Genomic DNA, 18,918 nt, shown 5'->3' with positions numbered 1-18,918 from the left:
CTGAGACAATAGAGACTGATAAGAAATTAGCAACCACAGCAACATCAATCACACACCCAGAAAAGCAAGGCCTTATTTTCACAGGTACACGTATGAAACAGCACAGAAAATCATGTTTTAATATTTAGATCTGATTCTTATTTCTTGAAAACCAACCGACCAGCCAACCGACCGACCGACCGACCAACTCTTGGTTTATAACAAATCTCGATGAGAGATATTAGCCATTAGTACTAATAATAAATGCAGTGTTGAGATGAAATTATCCAACTTTTTTCATAAGAGTGATAGAAGCATCGACTTTCCCTGACTCCTAGATCCTAGGGTCTTAGGATACCTTTCCTCTAACAGGGTCTAGTTGCTGGAAGGTTCCAGTTGCCCCAATCCTGCCTCCTTGGATCTTTTCTCTTCTTATGATCTCATCCAGCTCCATGGCTTCAAATATCATCTAAAGCCGGATGCTTCTCACATCCACATCTCCATCTGGGACCTCTTCCCTGAGTTCCAGACTCGCACACCCAACTGCCAACTTCCTAGCTGCACTTCGGTGTCTAAAAGGCATACTGATTTGAAGATGTCCATTAGCGAAACCTGGATTTTTTCATCTGAAATCCCCTGACTTTCCCCGAGTATTTGTCATCTCAGTTCATGGCATCATCATTCTTCTAGGGGTGCAGCCAAAAAAGTGTGTATTCCTCCTTGATCCTCCTTTTCACACATACCCACTCCATCACCAAGTCTTATATGTTCCACTTTCAAATTATAACTTGAGTTTGCTTCTCACTGTTTCCACTACTAAAATCTTAGCATAAGAGGGCACCATCCTCCTCCCTTGGAACACTGCATTCTTGCTCCATTACCCAGAGCATTAATTATACTATGCCCTCCCCTTGGGTAAGACCCTCTAAGGACTTCCCATCACAATCAGAATAAATTATACATGATTACTTAGAGCCTCTCGCCCTGATGACCTCCCTTTGCTTTATTGCTGATGACGCTGCAGCCACACCAGCCTTCTCTCTGCCCTCAAAGATGCCAATTCATTTCCATCTCAGGGCCACAGAATTTGATTTGCCACCGACTTCCCGCCTTCTCTGAGATGTCCCCAGCCGCCCCATCCAGAGTAGTCACACCATTCACTCCCAAAGACGATACTCCATTTTCTCTTCATCATGGCCCTGAGAAGGCACCTGGAGTGATCTTGTTTGTTCATTTGCGTCCGACTTAGGGTCTCTCTCTTTCCAACAGAATGCAAACTCTTCTAGGACTTGCCCTGGTGGTCTCCCTTGTTGACTGACTGAGGGATTGTGATCTTCTGTCAGATCGTTTATTTTTCAGTTGAAAAAGAACAAAGGAAGTTGAGAGAAGAGATATAACTGAGACAAAACAAGAATGCTGAGCCCCTGCCTTTTGGGCTTGGGTGTGTGACTGTGAAATGTCCACTTTTACCTGACAGCCTGGTATGTTTCTTTTTCTCATCAGCTAATAAGAATTATGTAACATCCCATTTTCTTTCTTTACCTCAAATGCATCCCTAATACAATTAATGCCATTCTGCATGAAATTTTACTCAGAGACTGTTTTAAAATCTAACTATACCATTGGGATTATTCTAAGTGCTCAACTGTGTTTACTTTTCTCTCCTCTTATGAGTTTTTCTATTGTCTATCTGCACTTCAGCTATCTTATTGAGAATGTCCCTGCTGTAAGAAGCATTGAGACTTTATTCTCTGTTGGAAGTAAGGATGATGTAAATAAGGATATCCAACAATAGAATGTACATTGCTTCTGACACAGCCTGAACCTCTGGGTGATGAAGAGACAGTTTTATTGATGCCACTCAAATTCCAAGGACATCATGCCTTCATTTGTTCTCTTATTAAGATGCTCGGGCTTTCTATTGTACTTCATAATAGCAGAAGCAAAACACAAACCTGGATTTAAAAAAAGAGTTCAGCTGTATTCAGTTGCTACTGTCAGTTGTAAATTAGAGTCTTGGGTAATAAGGTTATAATGCAAAATCACTCTAGGTTAAAACCCTTAGCAATGCGGGGTTGGTGCTCATGGATAACCTGATATCTGTAAGGAATATCTGAGAATGCCAATCTGAGAAGTCGGAGATAGTGAGCTTGCCTCATTACAGACAAAAGTTACTTTGGCAGGAGATGCCTTTTGGGGAACTAGCTTTCGCCCAGCGCTAGGGCATGGGGAGGGCGTACCGTGGTGCTGATCTTGCCGTTCTCCGTGGTCATGCTGTCTCTGTGATGCAGGTGTGCAAAGGGCTTGGCCGCTCCCCAGGACTCCAGGTACCGGGTCATGCGGACGGAAGCCCTCATCTTGGCTCCATCGAGGGTGGCTCGAGGTCTGAAGAGGTGCTGGGGGCTCCGTCGTTCTCCCTTGGGGTGAGAAACAAAGCATTACACCTGGCGGGGCACAGGTGCACAGCCTCCCGCCTTCCTGCTCTGCCCACCAAGAAGCCTCCCTTGAGTAAGCAGATTCCTCTAACATCATGCCCTTCACTTTCCTGGTTCCTACTCTCATTCCTTCAGTGACTGGTATTCAGTGCCATGAGCTGTTGGAGCCCAATGATTTTTTTTTCAGACAACAAAACTTACCTGTATTTGAAACTTAGGGAAAAATAATAGCTATTTTAAGGGATGTTTTTATAAAGTTGATTCTTAGACAGAATATGCTGAACTGTTTCAATGTGTTCTTGATGGTTGTGTTTTTTCCTAAAGCGATTGGGGGTTTTCTGATGCTAAATGGCCCCGAATATCGGTGTTTTGGTGTTCTTTGCCTGAACGCAATGTTCTTTCTTTTTTTTTTTTTTCTTTTTTAATTGCGGGTATAGTTGCTTTACAACGTGGTGTTAGTTTCTGCTGTACAACGAAATGAATCAGCTATAAGTATACATCTATCCCCTCTCTCTCGGGCCTCCCTCCCACCCACCCCCATCCTGCCCATCTAGGTCACCACAGAGCACCGAGCTGAACTCAGTGTTCTTTGTACACATTTTTTTTTAACCTCTTCCCTGTGCCGTCCCTGTCCCATCACTGCACAGTTCGTCCCGCTTGTCATACATTTGTCTCCAGATCAACCCTCTAGTCAGTTGGAAGTTTGTCTCTGAAGGCGAAACTGGGGTTTTAGGGAGGTTATTGTGAGTAAACATTAATAACCTTGAGCTCCTTGATGTTATGATATTGGTTTTGACACTTCAGAGGTGTGTCTTGCTGCTCTCTGCACTATTTACCAGCCTGCAATTTGGAGAGAGTTTACAGAAACCCTCAGAGCTTCAGTTTCTTAATCTGTCAATAGCAGTAGTACTCATTTGGCAGGAATTTGGGAAGGGTTAAAAGAGATGAGAACTCTAAGCCCCTGCTCTGGCCTGACACGTGGTGTGAAGAGTTAGAGCCAGCAGCTGTCTGCATGCGATGAATGGTGTTTACTGTATCAAAGTTACCATATCTGCACATAATGTACTCACACAAGTGTATACATGACATTTACTTGCCAATCTTCCAGAAGTTTCTTCTTTCCCTTTTTCTTATATCTTCATCCTACTTTCTCTCATTAGATTTTTATCATCCAAAGCCTTGAGCAAAATCCTTATCTTTATTTAATTTTCTAACTGCCGGGCAGGGTCCATCGTGTACTAACACACACATTGATCAACATTGACTACCCTATACAACCTCGTGATGCAGATAATACCCTTGTCATATAAACAAGCGATTCATTTCAAGTGTTTCTTTAATAAATATTTGAATCCATTGTTACAAAACACATACGCAGTTAAAGTAGTTTTAGAGGCAAAGATGAGCGAAGAATTACACTAGTTCTTGACTAAAAACACTTTCCATATGAGTACTTTGCCCTTTTCACTTTTAATCATAGAGGTCATAGGCTAATTATAGACTCTTTGCAATACTGACCTTGGGGTTGATTACAAAGTAGGTCTTCACCAAGTGCTGCTTTAAATATGGGTCTCTGATGTCACCGTCTCCTTCCTCCACTTTATAAGCCCCATTCAAGTGTTCCAGTGTGACGGAAGAGATGTGAACACGTCTGAAATTCCATTTTAAAACCACAATCAGGATATATAAGGAGGAACGTGCAAGAAGCCTTTCTATTTATTTGGGATTTCAGAGAGAATTTCTTCTGCCCCAAGTGAAGGAAAGGCTATATGTTCTTAGTAAAACTGACTGTAATTAAGGTTCATAGTCTGTTAACCACTGCTTTGGAAAGATGCTCCCAGATGTCATGAGCTACTAATATTTGGAGCTTCTCTGCACTCACAGAAACCTGCATGGTGAATTACAGCAATTAAAACTCGATCTTATAGAATTTGGGGGTATGAAGATATTTTTTTTTTTTTTGAAATGCATGCCAAAGTCATTTTAGGAAGTGTGCTGATCTGTATAAAAGTATGGGCTTTCTTTCTCAATGCTTGTTCTCATGCTTCTCCAAATTACAGCACTTGCATCGAGATTCTTGTGTCATCTATCCAGATGGTACCGTTTGCTTATTTCAATAGTACTGATTTCAGAAGTTACCAATAATAGAGAAACGTCATATATCTCCACTGACTTATAAACCATCTTTAACTTAGGTTTCTATTCATAAATATGAAAATAAGTAGAAGTCTGTAATTTAGAATCTGACATCCACAGTCTTTGACCACGGGTCCCAGGGGTGGTTGCATTGGGGCTTGAGAGTTCATGTCCATCTGGTTAATGGAAAAGGCCACTGGGCGTGAGTAACGTGATACTAACCAAGGCAACAGAAATCACTGAGCAGTCGGTTATTAACCTGTCGACCTATTATTCCCAGCCCTGTAACCTGCTGGACGAGAGAAAGCCAATGTGCCTTACCCGGGGACCCCTCCAGCTTCCATGTGGTTGGCCAGGGTAACGTCATGGGACCATACGTCATACTGCCACTTCTGCAGCCCGATCACGCCGCAGAGGACGTTCCCAGAATGCACTCCCACGCGCATGTTGATGTCCACTCCAGTGGCGTCCCTCACTTTCCTAAAGGGAAGGAAAGTCACATCACCTTCCAGGACCAGCCTCTTCTTCCTTTAATTGCGGGCCAATTTTCTGGGCATTTTATCATTCAGAATGTCTCAGATTGTTGGAAATATTGTCATGAATTCTTACTGTGGCAGAAGATTGCTGCTCTGAGGCAAGAGAAAGGGATTTTTCTTCGGTTACTACCAGACTAAACCACCAGCGCCAAGCCAGCGCTCTGGCCGGTAAAGCATCAGGATGGCAGGGGTCGTGATGCAGCATTTTGGTTGTAGTTTCTACTTTTTCAACCAATGTGTATCACGCACATAACATGTGCTGACACCTCCTCAGAATTTTCATACTAGACTCGTGTGACATTGCCTTGTACCGTCAGAAACAATCTTAGATGCCATTTGCAATTCTAGTGCTTAGCATAACGTATGTCCCCAAGGAATATTTTCTGCTGATGAGACAATACGGCTTATTTGTGAGCTTAATAATGACTTTAGCCTGAATAGGAATTAAAAAAAAATAACCACGAAAGGAAAGCTTTTCAATTGTGCACATTCTTTAACAGAAAAGAGAAAAGAATACTCTTTAAGAAGCTTTAATAATGCATAAGGTATCATTAAAAAGAAACTCATTTTAAAAAAATCATTTAAAAAATACTTTAGGACTCTGTTGCCAACTCATTGAAAGAGACAAATGAAGAACCTCCTTTAAGCAAAAATAGCAATGCTTGGCGAGGCTTATTTGTTTCTGCCAGTTAGATACATTTACCAATTAAAATTTTATTGTAAAAGAAGAATGCAGGAAGGTATCCCTAGTTACAGGGAAAGAATCACCCCAAGGGGAAACGTGGAGGGAAGCAATGGCACTGATTTCAACACAGCAAGTCGGAAGGGTTACCAGGTGTGGGATGCAGTAAAATGAACCTGAAACATCTCAAAATGACACAGGCATGCTTGAATGATGCAGTGACATCATCTGAGCATACTACCGATAAAAAGAAATGGGTCCATGATGTAAAAATAAATGACGTCCTGAAAAAAGAATATAGAAGGCTGTCTCTTTCCCCTCCCTTCCTCTCTACCTTCCTTACCGGTTCTCATTTTTTTTTTTTATAAAAAAGACAACCTATTTGGGGTACTTTACAAGTCATCCAAACCCTTCATTCCTGCTCCCACGAGGAGCATCTACATGACATAGGAGGCTTGTCCTACCACTCTGTCCCCATCAGCACTGAGTGTGGACAGCTGCCCGGGCCCTATCTGGTCCCCGTCTCTCCAGGCCTCTTCTCACTATGGTTCCTCTCTGCTCCCCACTCCCCTGAGTGTCCCCTTCCTGACAGGGCCCGGGAGTCACAAGGCCAGTCCGTGATAGAAGTGACTGGTTAATGATTCGACTCTTTAACAATCTCCACATGCTTCATGTCTTTTTTAGAGAAATGAGTTGATCAAGGGTTCAGATGGCCTGATTGACCTAACGTTTTAATGCATGTAGATGAAATCTGTGTGATCTATAGAAAAATGTTGAAATGATCCCTTAGAGCTTGCAATAATAGACAATCTTTCTAATTTAAGAGGAGCCTTAATCACTTACACAATCAGGGTCCTGAATATCACTGCCTTGATTAAGAACAGTTTACATTTTCATGATAGGAAAAAAAAGCCTCTTTAAGCGTTGGGAATATTCCCAAACTGCAGCTGAAGTGCTTCTGCAGTGGTGAACTTAGCTAATGGGGAACAAGGATAAATGTGGAGGTCCAAACTTGGAAGGAAAAACACAGGCAAACATTTCTGGACCCATATTGCTGGTTCCCACCAAAACTGGAGATAATCTGGCAAAATTCCAAGTGCCTCAGCAGCTTGAAAAACTGAAATTCCTGTATTCACGCTCAACTTTTGGCTTAAGAAATGGGAATGAAAATGCTTGTCTTTGTGTGTGAGAGAGAACAAAGAATTTCTGAAATGTGCTGAGGTGTTCGCTCTTTTCCTGGCTTATATTGGGGGTGTAGCAAGACAACCTACTATTATTATTTTTTATTGCAGTGTGGTTGATTTACAATGTAGTGTTAATTTCTGCTGTACAGCAAAATGATTCATATATATATATATATATTCTTTTTTATATTCTTTTCTTTATGGTTTATCACAGGATATTGAATATAGTTCCCTGTGCTATACAGTAGAACCTTGTTTATCCATCCTATATATAATAGTTTGCATCTGCTAATCCCAAACTCCCAATCCATCCCTCCCCCACTCTCCCTCCCCCTTGGCAACCACAAGTCTGTTCTCTATGTCTGTGAGTCTGTTTCTGTTTCATAGATAGGTTCATTTGTGTCACATTTTAGATTCCACATGTAAGTGATATCATGTGATATTTGTATTTCTCTTTCTGGCTTACTTCACTTAGTATGGTAATCTCTAAGTCTGTCTATTTTGCTGCAAATGGCATTATTTCATTTATTTTTATCGCTAATATTCCATTTTATGTATGCACCACATCTTCTTTATCCGTTCATTTGTCAGAGAACATTTAGGTTGTTTCCATGTCTTGGCTATTGTGAATAGTGCTGCTACAAACACACGGGTGTATGTATCTTTTTGAATTGTTGTTTTGTCTGGATATATGCCCAGGAGTGGGATTGCTGGACCTTCTGACAATTCTATTTTTAGTTTTTTGAGGAAATTCCATACTGTTTCACACAGTGGTCGCACCAATTTACATTCCCACCAACAATGTAGGAGGGTTGCCTTTTCTCCACACACTATCCAGCATTTGTTATTAGTTGACTTTTTAATGGTGGTCATTCTGACCGGTGTGAGGTGATACATCATGGTAGTTTTGGTTTGCATTTCTCTAATAATTAGCGATGTTGAGCATCTTTTCATGTGCCTGTTGGCTATCTGTATGTCTTCTTTGGAGAAATGTCTGTTTAGGTCTTCTGCCCATTTTTCGATTGGGCTAAAACAACCTATTACTGATCACTCTGTCAACTGCACATGAGCTGAACTGTTGATACATAGCAGGGGAAGAATTCAGAAGCCCTTGGTCAAGGAGTAGCAGATCATGGGGACACATGGCCATTAAGATATGAAATTTAACTTTAGGTATAAGGAAGAACTCTGGAAGTTCACTCAAATCTGTTGACATTACTGAGATGCTGGACACATAAGATATCACTGAGGCGTCTATGATGAATGGATAAAATGCAATACATACATGCAATGGAATGTTATTCCATCATTAAAAGGAATGAAGTACTGATACATACCACAATATGAATAAACCTTGAAAACATTATATAAAGTGAAATAAGTCACACACAAAAGAACAGGTATTGTACAATTCCAGTTGCATGAAATATCTAGAACAGGCAAATTTAGGGAGGCAGAAAGTAGAACAGAGGTTACTGGGGGCTGGGAGGAAGGGAATGGGGAGTTATTGCTTAGTGGGTACAGAGTTTCTGTTTGGGACAATGAAAAGGTTCTGGAAGTAGATAGTGGTGATGGTTGTATGACATTTTGAATGTATTTAATGCCACTGAATTGTACATGTAAAAATGGTTCAAAGGGCAATATTTATGTATGTATATTTAACCCCAATAAATAAATGTAACAACAAAAGAAGGTATTACTGATGACCTGATGACATGCCAGTGGACAGAATGTAGGGAATCTTTTTTCTTTTTTTTTTTTTTTTGGGGGGGGATCTTTTTTCTAAAGGCTCTTCAACATATTGGAATTACATAAACTTAACAGAACTGGAAAACAGTTGATTCCAAAGCAGAAATTAAGCTTTAGTAAAAGGGTGGATTGTTGAATCCAATGTGCTATTGATTCACATAATATCATCCTTCACAAAACCCATTTACAGAATCCATTTCCCCTCATGTTTGAAACCAACACTGATGTGGCCTCCAGGGGTGGGTTATACATTTGAGAAAATCTGTTAGGTCTACATTGATTAAATTCACTTCCATCTAGACCCATAGTGGCGTGAATAGTTAATGACTCTTGAAATAAAGCTGAAAAACTTTTTTTTTTAAGTCTCTGAGAAGACAAATGATATACTTATGGGGAGAAGATGGGGGACAGTTATTTCCCACACAATGTATTTCAGTGGGAAGCTGAGGCAACACTGCCCACCCCTCCCATCTTGAATCTTCCTTCGATTCCTCTCGATTCCTTTGCCTCTCAATCCCTGACTGCCCCACAGTGGCCCCTGACAAAGGCTGAACTAGTGGATCTGGACACCTAGGTCTGCAGACTCTGCTGCGGCTAGGGCTTCACTGTTCTTCCCTGGCCAGCACTGGAAACCCACCGACAAACCTCTCAGTCCATTTCGGCCCACAACTAACACCACGGTGGGCTAAACACAGTGATAACTTGACTTGTTGCTTTCTCACTTAAGGTCCTATTTACTCTGACCCTGAGACAAGGAATTAGACCATCAAGCACATAGTTCCCATGCTGTTTAGCCGAAAAATATGTGGAGGATAGGGGAAAATCACTTGACCAAAAATAGGCAATCCCCCCCCCCCAAAAAAAAACCCAAACTGAAATCCTTCAATCAAACAATCAGAAAACAAGAGCTTTTATCATTTATAAGAATACCGTGGCTTCTATGAAGGTACTTATAAAGAAGTATGCATTATGGTGCGGGCAGTGAAAATTCATTTTTTACGTCACATTTTTACCCTGTACTTGTCAACTGTAACGATAACATTATTCTATGTAAGCAAATCTTCTCTAGAATTACAATGAAAGAACCTATAGATACAAGGCAGAAAACTATTATGGATATAAACTGAAACTACATTCACAGAGCTGAGCGTGACTTAGATGGAGTAATTCTGGGCTGGATTTTTATATTCATTGCAGTCTGGTGGTAAAAACTACTTTCCCTCTTACAATTTACATGTACTTGTCAGAAATCAAGAGATGCTGAGAGTACAGCCTTTTTCCTGAAGATTGGAGGAGACCTTTACATTTTTAAAAAAAGCACTTTTGAAAGAAACACAAAGGTCCCTTCCCATAGATTCTAACTCAGTGTTGCGGTAATCTAAGACTAATAATAGCAATACAAAACACAGAAGGCTTACTTTGGACTTAGTTCTCACAGGCCAATAAATGAGTCTCTGCCCATTTATATTTAAATGTACAATCATGTATTTAGTTTCAGTAGACAGAAAAATAGGAATAGTTGTAAGAACTACAACTAAAACTTACCAAACAGTTAAAAAAGCTCTTACTAAGCATTACACTTACTTTATGGCTTCACACATATCCAGTCCCATTTTCACACAATTCTTGGCATGGTTAGGGAGAGAGATAGGGAGTCCGGAAACACAGTAGTAGCAGTCTCCTAGAATTTTTATTCTCATGCATTCATTCTCCTGAAAGAAGAAATCACAGAATTTCAGTTGAGTTAAGCACATATATAATGATTTTGATTTACCAAATATCACCAAGTGCTAGTTCTACTGGCATTGCCACAGTGAATACACTTTGTGGGAAGAAAGAAATGAGAACTAGTTGAGTTTCCCTTAATTACCCATCAAGATTGAGGCACCCTCACCTGCATGCTCCTTTACCAAAGCAGGAAGAATCAGGGTAAGGGGTAGAAGGGGAAAGCTGAGAGAAAGTTCTGGAATGATTTACACTTAACACAGCAGAGGAGGGTAAAGATAGGACCATTCTCTTTAGTCTGAACAAATCCAAACATTGACAGTGAAATGAAACATTCTATGCAAAACAGAATCTTTCAGGATAGAAAATGGTAAGCAGAACTCAGCTAGAATTAGAATTTTTGTCATTTCCTACTGTGCTCACGATTTTCCTCATTTCTTTTAAAGCTGAAGCAGATTCTTACCTGCAGACATGTAGCTTCCGATAAACATCTCTACAACATAATAAGCCACCATTCAACATTGCCAAGTAATTTGAAACTTAATTCTGATCTGAGGTTAAGCTGTTTTAATATAAAGTTAGACAAACTCATTATTTTTATTGGCTGGGTTGTATTTATACAATAACATTGAGATTAACTTCATTCATATGCATTAACCCTACATCCATTTCTAACCTTTTCAACTAGTTTATAGACTCTTCACTCAAATTTATAATAAATACATAAATAAACAAAGATGTACCAAACACAGATTTTTTTTTTTTTGGCCATGCTGCATGGCATGTGGGACGCTAGCTCCCCAATCAGGGATCAAACCTGTGCATTGGGAGCCTGGAGTCTTAACCACTGGACCACCAGGGAAATCCCAGACTTTTTTTCTTCTTAACACTCACATAGGCTTATGTATAAAACGAACAAATTTGAAATAATAAAACGAACATAAGATCTTTTTGTTCTTAAGTATGTGTTAGGTTTACTGAAGATTTTGCAGATTTCTTTCCCTGTCTCATAGAGAGCTGTGTACTTTCATGCTTATCTATAGCATTATAGATGACGTGTTAGTAATTCCTGATAACAATATTTTAAATAATAAAAAGGCAAAACATTGTTTATTAATGAGGCTTCTCTCCTATACTTCCTAAATATGTATCCTGAGTCTAGAAAACAGTAAGATTAAGAACAGTGAATTCTTGGCACTCTTATCAATGATCAGCTGACTGTATATGCATGGGTTTATTTCTAGTCTCTATTCTGCTCCATTGGTCTGTATGTCTGTCTTTAATACCAGTATCAGACTGTTTTGATTGCTGTAGTTTTGCAATATATTTTGAAAGCAGGAAGCACGATGCCTCCAGCTTTGTTTTTCTTGTTCAAAATTGCTTTGGATATTTGGTGTCTCTTGTGGTTCTATATGAATTTTAGGATTTTTTTTCTATTTCTGTAAAAACTACCATTGGGATTTTGATAGGAATTGCATTGAATCTGTAGATGGTTTGGGGTACTATTTTAATATTAATTCTTTCAACCCATGAACATGGAATGTCTTTCTACTTATTCATGTCTCTTTATATTTCTTTCATCAATATTTTATAGTTTTGGTGTATAAGTCATTCACCTACTTAGTTAAGTCTATTTCCTAAGTATTTTATTATTTTTGATGATAATGTAAATGTGTTTTCTTGATTTCCTTTTGAGACACTTCATTGTATACAAGTGATTATTGTACATTGACTTTTTATCCTGCAACTTTACTGAGTTTATTTATTAGTTCTAACAGATTTTTGTGGACTCTTTAGGGTTTTCTACATATAAGGTCATATCATCTGCAAACAGAGATAATTTTACTTCTCTTTTGAGTTGGATGTCTTTTATTTCTTTTTCTTGCCTAACTGCTGCGTCAGGAAGTTCCAGCACTATGTTGAACAGAACTGGTGAGAGTAGGTATCCTTGTCTTATGCCCAATCTTAGAAGAAAAGCTTTCAGTTTGTCACTGTTGAGTATGATGTTCACTGTGGGTTTTTCATATACGGGTTTATTGTGTTGAGGTAAGTTCCTTCTTATTAGTTGAGAGTTTTTAATCATAAAAGCATGTTTAATTTTGTCAAATGCTTTTTCTGCATCAATTGATTGAGATGATCATATGATTTTTACCCTTCATTCTGTTAATGTGGTATATCCCATCAATTGATTTGTGATGCTATCCAACTTGCATCCCAGGGATAAATCCCAGTTGGTCATGGTATATGATCATTTTAAAGTGCTGTTGAATTTGACTTGTTAAGTGAAATAAGCCAGATACAGAATGACAAATACTACATGATACCACTTATATGAGGAATCTAAATTGGTCAAACACAGAAGCAGAGTATAGAATGGTGGTTTCCAGGCCTGGGAGAGGGGAAAATGGGGAAATGTTGGTCAAAGGACACAAAGTTTCAGTAATGCATGATGAGAGCTAGAGAGAGCTCTGTACAGCATAGTGTCTATAGTTACTAATATTATATTGTATACCTAAACATTGGCTAAGAAGGTAGATCTTATGTTAAGTGTTTTAATCACAAAATAATAATGATGATGATAATGATAAATTAAAAGGGCAAGAGGAAACTTTTGTAGGTGATAGATGGTTATGGCATAGATTGTAGTGATGGTTTCAAGGGTGTATCCCTAAGCTCAGTAAGTTGTATATATGTGAAATATGTATAGCTTTCTGTATGCCAATTATACCTCATTAAAGTGGATAAAAACTAACAGTGAATGAGCAGTGACGTTGAGTTCCTTAACTTAATGTGCTTTATGTAGTATTCCCTCAATGGACTGAACTATCTGTTTGCTTATAATGCTCACCAACTCCATGTTTTGAACTAAGACCCATGAACTGATATCCAAAGCATGCTGCCCCTGTGACCAGCAATGGATGGCCCAAGCTATCCTAGGCCAGTCTCTGATATTGCCTGGACGTTCCTTTGTTACAATGATCAGAGAGGAGCAGCAAGTCACACCGAGTACCTCCCTTATGAGTTATAAATTGTGTCTTCCTCAGATTCACATGTGAAATCCTAACACCTGGTACCTGTGAACGTGACATTATTTGGCCAAAGGGTCACTGTAGATGTAATTAGTTAAGATGAGGTCATACAGGAGTAGGGTGGGCCCCTAATCAGTTTGACTGGTGTCCATATAGAGAGAAGTAATTTGGACACAGAGCCTTGCGTGTGGGGAAAATGCCATGTAAACACTGGAGCTTTGTTGTTATCAGCCAAGATTAGGATGTTTCTTCCTACTGTGACCAGGTAGTGCAACAAAAAGGACCTTTTACTGACTCAAACTTTCAAGACGTTTTCTAAAGATGAGGCCCCCTCTACCCCAAACTCAACCTCTTCCTTTGGTTTGGTAAAGGAAGGAAACAGGGCTATACTCTTCGTGATTTTTTAGAATTCCCAATGAGGTCTGTCATGGTCAGTTGGGCAACATAAGACACCTCATGGAAAGCTTGACGCAAGAGTGACTCTGTGAACATCTGCAAGCCAGATTTATGCCTAGGAGGCCTGGCTGGAATTTTCTTTATTGTTTAAAAGTGAGCAAAATCTCACCTATTGTTAGCAAAATCTCACCATGAACTAAACTTAGAACCAACTCTTCCTTATGTAAAGAATGCATTTTAATAAGCATAATAATGTATTTTTGTTGGGAACAATTCAGAGACAAAATTAAGCTGACCAGAAACATTTTATGAGACAGAAGTACAGGGCTAGCAGGAAAGAAAAAAAATTATCAATATTCCCACCAGAAACCTTAATAGTTCCAATAAATAAGTCTAGAATAAGGTCTAGTATGGTTTTAGATCAGTTGTCATCATTTCTTCTCTGTGAAACTTCCCACAAATGAGCATATGAATGACAAATACTGAACTTACATCTCTGCAAGTGGCACAAGGGTCAGTGGATAAAAAGGGGACAACAGTCAATAAAGGGCTTAGGAAGAAGGGATGCATCCTATTTTAGGGATTTTCCCAGGATGCCGCTTAACACTGTGAATATGTAATAGTTACAACTGGAGAGGAAATCATGTTTCCAACTCCTTGACATCGAAATGCCTAAAAAGAGAATCTTAGAACGGCACAGGAGAGAGAGATGTGCAAATCAAATCTCATCATCTTGAATGTATTTATTATATGTGTGCTGAGTTATATATATGCAGAAGTTTTAAAAGTAGATGAAAAATATGCTAATTATATGCTATGACATCTCTCATTCCCAGTGTAGGTTAGAGATTTATCAGGGCTCGATGGCAAATAAATCCAACAAATCTACAAACAACATTCCTAAAGGATGCTTTTATGAGGAGGTAAAAAATTGATAAGGGACCAGAGAAAAAGTAAGCCCAAATTTTATATATCCTCAAAATAGAAGGCAATCACTAATACTCACCTTTGCAATTTGATCAAATTTTCCAAAGAGTTCATTCAGCATGTGGACCAGTTCTCCTGGGGAGCAGTCACTGGCCAGACGGGTGAACCCAACAATGTCCGCATAGAGGATACTGTGGGAACAAACCAGTGGGTGCCATATTGGCAAGTTGATGTTCGTTAAGAAAGTAATGGTAGTTTTTCCCATTGAAAGAGTATAAGTTTTTACATTTTTGAAAAATGTCATTTCCCTGGGTATGTAATATGTAACCATTTTGCTAAACTTTCCCATTAAATTTTTTTTTTGATGTTAAATTTTTATAATAAAATCGTTGACGAAAAAGTCATGTGATGTACGTTCTCTATTCTAGTCCATTTTTACTGCTCACCTTTCTTCTCTCAGGGCCAGCCCCTCCCCGCCTCTCTCATTTATGTGGTCTTCATCCTGACAGTACATTACAGTGTCATAATTCTGATATCAAAGGAGTATGCATCTATTTGAATCGTTACATGATTTTATATTATAAGGATTCCTATGTAGAAGAAGCAAAATAATAAAAGACAAATCCTGTTTTTATTGATTCAAAGAAAAAAATTCTGGCTTCCTTACTACCTGCCAGGAGAGCAGATACAGAACATCTTTCTAAAGCTCAGAGTTTGGTTTGGGGATGCATTAAACAAATAAGGACACCAACCAATGTCCAATTACAGTGATAGTAAGTGCTATAAAAGAAAACAGCAGAGTGCTGTAAGACAGAACAGTGGAGGTGGTGAAGAGTCAGAGAAAGTCACTTAGGAAATGACAGTACAGCTTCCCTTCATGGGATATACAGGCTGGGAGGGCAAATGTGAGATTCCTTAGAGTTGTGTATGTGTTTAGCTAACCTTGATGGGTCAGGATAGAGAAACTACAGCACCACTGTATACATTACAAATTTACCTACACAATAACGTGTTTATGTTTTGTGTAAAGGACTAATAAAGAAGCCTAAAATTCTGGGTTCAGGTAGTGAATATGGTACGGTTTAAGATGGGGCATGAAACAAAAATAACTGCCAATTCACAAAATTTTATGAAATATAAAATTACCATATATAGGATCCAGCAATTCCACTCTTAGGTATATACCCAAAAGAGCTGGAAGCAGGAACTCAAACAGATATTCGTATACCCATGTTCACAGCAGTATTATTCATAAAATGAAGCAAATGTCTATTGACATTTAAAGAAATGGATGGATGAAACTGTGGTGTATAATACAGTGGAATATTATTCAGTCTTTAAAAGAAATGAAATTCTGACAAATAACACAACCTGGATGAACCTTGAAGACATTAAATTGAGTGAAATAAGCCAGACTCAAAAGGACAAATATTATATGATTTCACTTATATGAAGTACTTAGACTAGCCCAACCATAGAGACAGAGAGTAGTATGGTGACTGCCAGAGTCTGGGGATGGGGCGTTGTTGTTTAGTGGGTATGGAGCTTCGGTTTGGGATGAAGAAAACATTCTGGACATGGATGTTGGTGATGGTTGCAGAACAGCATGAATGTATTTAGTGACACTGCACTGTACAATTTAAAATGGTTAAAATTGTAACTGCTATGTATATTTTACCACAATTTTAAAAAAAAATGTGCGGCAGCCGTCAGCCTGGTCCCAGGCAGAACATGGCTTGATCTCTGCTGCTGGCAACACTCTGCTCCTCAGGCAAAGTACAAGGCTTGTGGCTTCACCTTGGAGGAAAGACTTGCTCCTCTGATGATGGACAGAAGCAGGGGGAGACCTCTGGTCCAGGGAAATCAGGGCTGCTGGGGCTTTTGTGCTCTCCATTCAGATGGTGCCATAAAACCATCCCTACTTCTCCTGTGCTCTCCTGCAGAGGCAGGGACCCACAGATGCTGAGCCATGGTCCAAGAGGAGGCATTACTCACTCAGAGGAAGATGCCCGATCCAGGCAGCATGGGAGGGAGAACGTGAGAACGAGTGGTTGACTCTACTTCTTGTTGACAACCTCCACAGTGTTTCCTGTATCAAGACATGTAGTGGGTGAAGGAGCCCAAGATGGGCTGAATATACAGGACTGAAGCTGGCCCTGTGGTTACTGGGCAGGAAGATGCAGACTGTATATGAGTAACTGGGACACAATGTACAAAGGGTTATGGAAGAGGAGACGCAGAGCACTTCGGGGGTCACACAGGAAGGAAACCCGACCTAGACTCGGATCACATCACCACTTGAGAAAGACCACTCTGGCGGCAGCAACCTGGAGGTGGGCAGGTCAGTTAGAATCATATCCGGTACATCCCGGAGAGCCCTGTGGAAAGTCTATAAGTGGGGGAAATGGGGAGAACTGGACAGAGAGGGGAGATTTGTAGGAAGGAGAATGAATCAGGCTTTGTTAGGGATTAGATGTTGTGGGAAGTGTCTAGGAAAAGAAAGTGCTGAGATAAAGACCGGTTTCTGGCTGAGTACTGGGGCTGTACCTAGTGTACAAATCAAATCAAGCTTGCAGGAGAAGTTGACTAGCTCCACTTTGGTTGGGTTGAGTCTGAGGGTGGTGTCAGTGGGAAACCCAAGAAGAAGACCATTAGGTAGATGCTTATGGAAAACTACGGTTGAGTTCTGTGTCTTAGCATCATATAGATGGTCATTAAGTCCTGGGCGAGAGCTGGAGAGAACAGAGGAGTTAGGAGAGACCTGGAAATGCTTTCATTTACAGAACAGCCTAGATTTAGGGATGAGAAAACAATAAAGAAGACTGCAGGGAGAAAACAAAGGGGAAACAATGGCATGGAAACCCAAGGATGTAGAATTATTTAAGTGCAAAGACAAGGTGAATGGGACCAAGCATAACCATGTGGTCAATGAGATAGGATGCAGAGGAAGTCATATTCAGATTTGGGAACAAGACAACTGGTGGTGAATGTAGGAAGAATGAGTTCTGTGACATGGGGGAGGTTAATGTCAGAGGGTGGTGATTTGAGGAGGGAGAGAAAATAAGGAAGTCTAGTTAGAGAGTGGAAAATTGTTCTAGAATCTGGGCTATGAAATTCATGGACGTATTTCAGAGTTGGAGGGTGGCACTGGATTCAGGGATTTATGTTTGTTTTCAAAGACATGATGGGTTTGTGAATGTTTCAGCACTAGTGGGAGGGATTCAGAGGAAGATAATGATTCAGAAGGCAACTGGTAGTTGCTACCTTCACATCTATAAATTCTTTTTCTTCTCCACTTCCTCCTCATCCTACTTATTACTATTATTATTATTGTTATATCAGTTAGTAAAGAGCTAGTCAATGTTATTAACAGAGAATAAATATTTCATTGAATGAATCATCAAAGCAAAACTAAAAGTTATCAACAGATCTTTTTGGTCTATCAACCTAATAATTCTCATTAAAAAACACCCTCAGTTATTGACTGAACTACCTGCATTAGCCAGGTATTTTATCTGCTTCTTTTTTTATTATACCTGTCCTGTTTCAGGAGGAAAAGGCCATATGTTTTCATATTTCATTTAAAATTAATTGGTACTCCATGCCATTGAAGTTTTTCCATTTTTAAGTTTTAAGAATTTAAGTTACTTTAGCATCCCAAATATGTGTTATGAATTTAAATTTAATACTGAAAACATATTCTACACAATCTCTGAAGACAGTTGAAGGTGCTTCACCAATCCTTTGCCTTAGATAAGTGTGTTAATCAGCTTCCAAGATGGCCCCAGTGATCCTCACCTCCCAGTACTCACACTCTTGTACTGTCCCTTCCCATAACGGGTAGGGCTGACTTGTGTAACCAATAGGATACTGCAGAAATGACCAGAAATGACCTTCCAAGGTTAGATCATAAAAGATATTGAAGCTTCCACCTGGACCCCTCCCTCTGGGGAAGCAAGTGGCCATGTTGTGAGGATACTCAAGCAACCTGTGAAGAGGCCCAATGATGAGGAACTGAGGCCTCCAGCCAACAGAAAGTTAACCTGTCCACCAGGTGGGAAGTCACATTGGGAACAGATTGCCCAGCAGCCTGCAGCCTCATGGGAAAGTCTATGCCAAAACCACCTGGGTAAGCTGCTC

The 18,918-nt window shown here is 39.7% G+C and overlaps 1 protein-coding gene across 1 annotated transcript in view; it reads right to left on the bottom strand.

Annotated features, from left to right (window-relative positions):
• The window catches only part of ADCY2 (adenylate cyclase 2), a 433,375-nt gene that overhangs the window by 117,548 nt on the left and 296,909 nt on the right, over positions 1–18,918 (bottom strand). Inside the window, exons 6-10 of the mRNA XM_079915962.1 lie at positions 14,858–14,969; positions 10,286–10,413; positions 4,872–5,030; positions 3,933–4,065; positions 2,220–2,396 (exon numbers count right to left, since the gene is read on the bottom strand). Coding sequence (XP_079772088.1) covers positions 2,220–2,396; positions 3,933–4,065; positions 4,872–5,030; positions 10,286–10,413; positions 14,858–14,969 — 709 coding nt within the window. The remainder of the gene's footprint in view (positions 1–2,219; positions 2,397–3,932; positions 4,066–4,871; positions 5,031–10,285; positions 10,414–14,857; positions 14,970–18,918) is intronic.

The sequence above is a fragment of the Stenella coeruleoalba genome (assembly GCF_951394435.1).
Source record: "Stenella coeruleoalba genome assembly, chromosome: 3".
Taxonomy (NCBI): Eukaryota; Metazoa; Chordata; class Mammalia; order Artiodactyla; family Delphinidae; genus Stenella; species Stenella coeruleoalba.
This window is presented reverse-complemented; position numbering and strand designations above follow the sequence as displayed.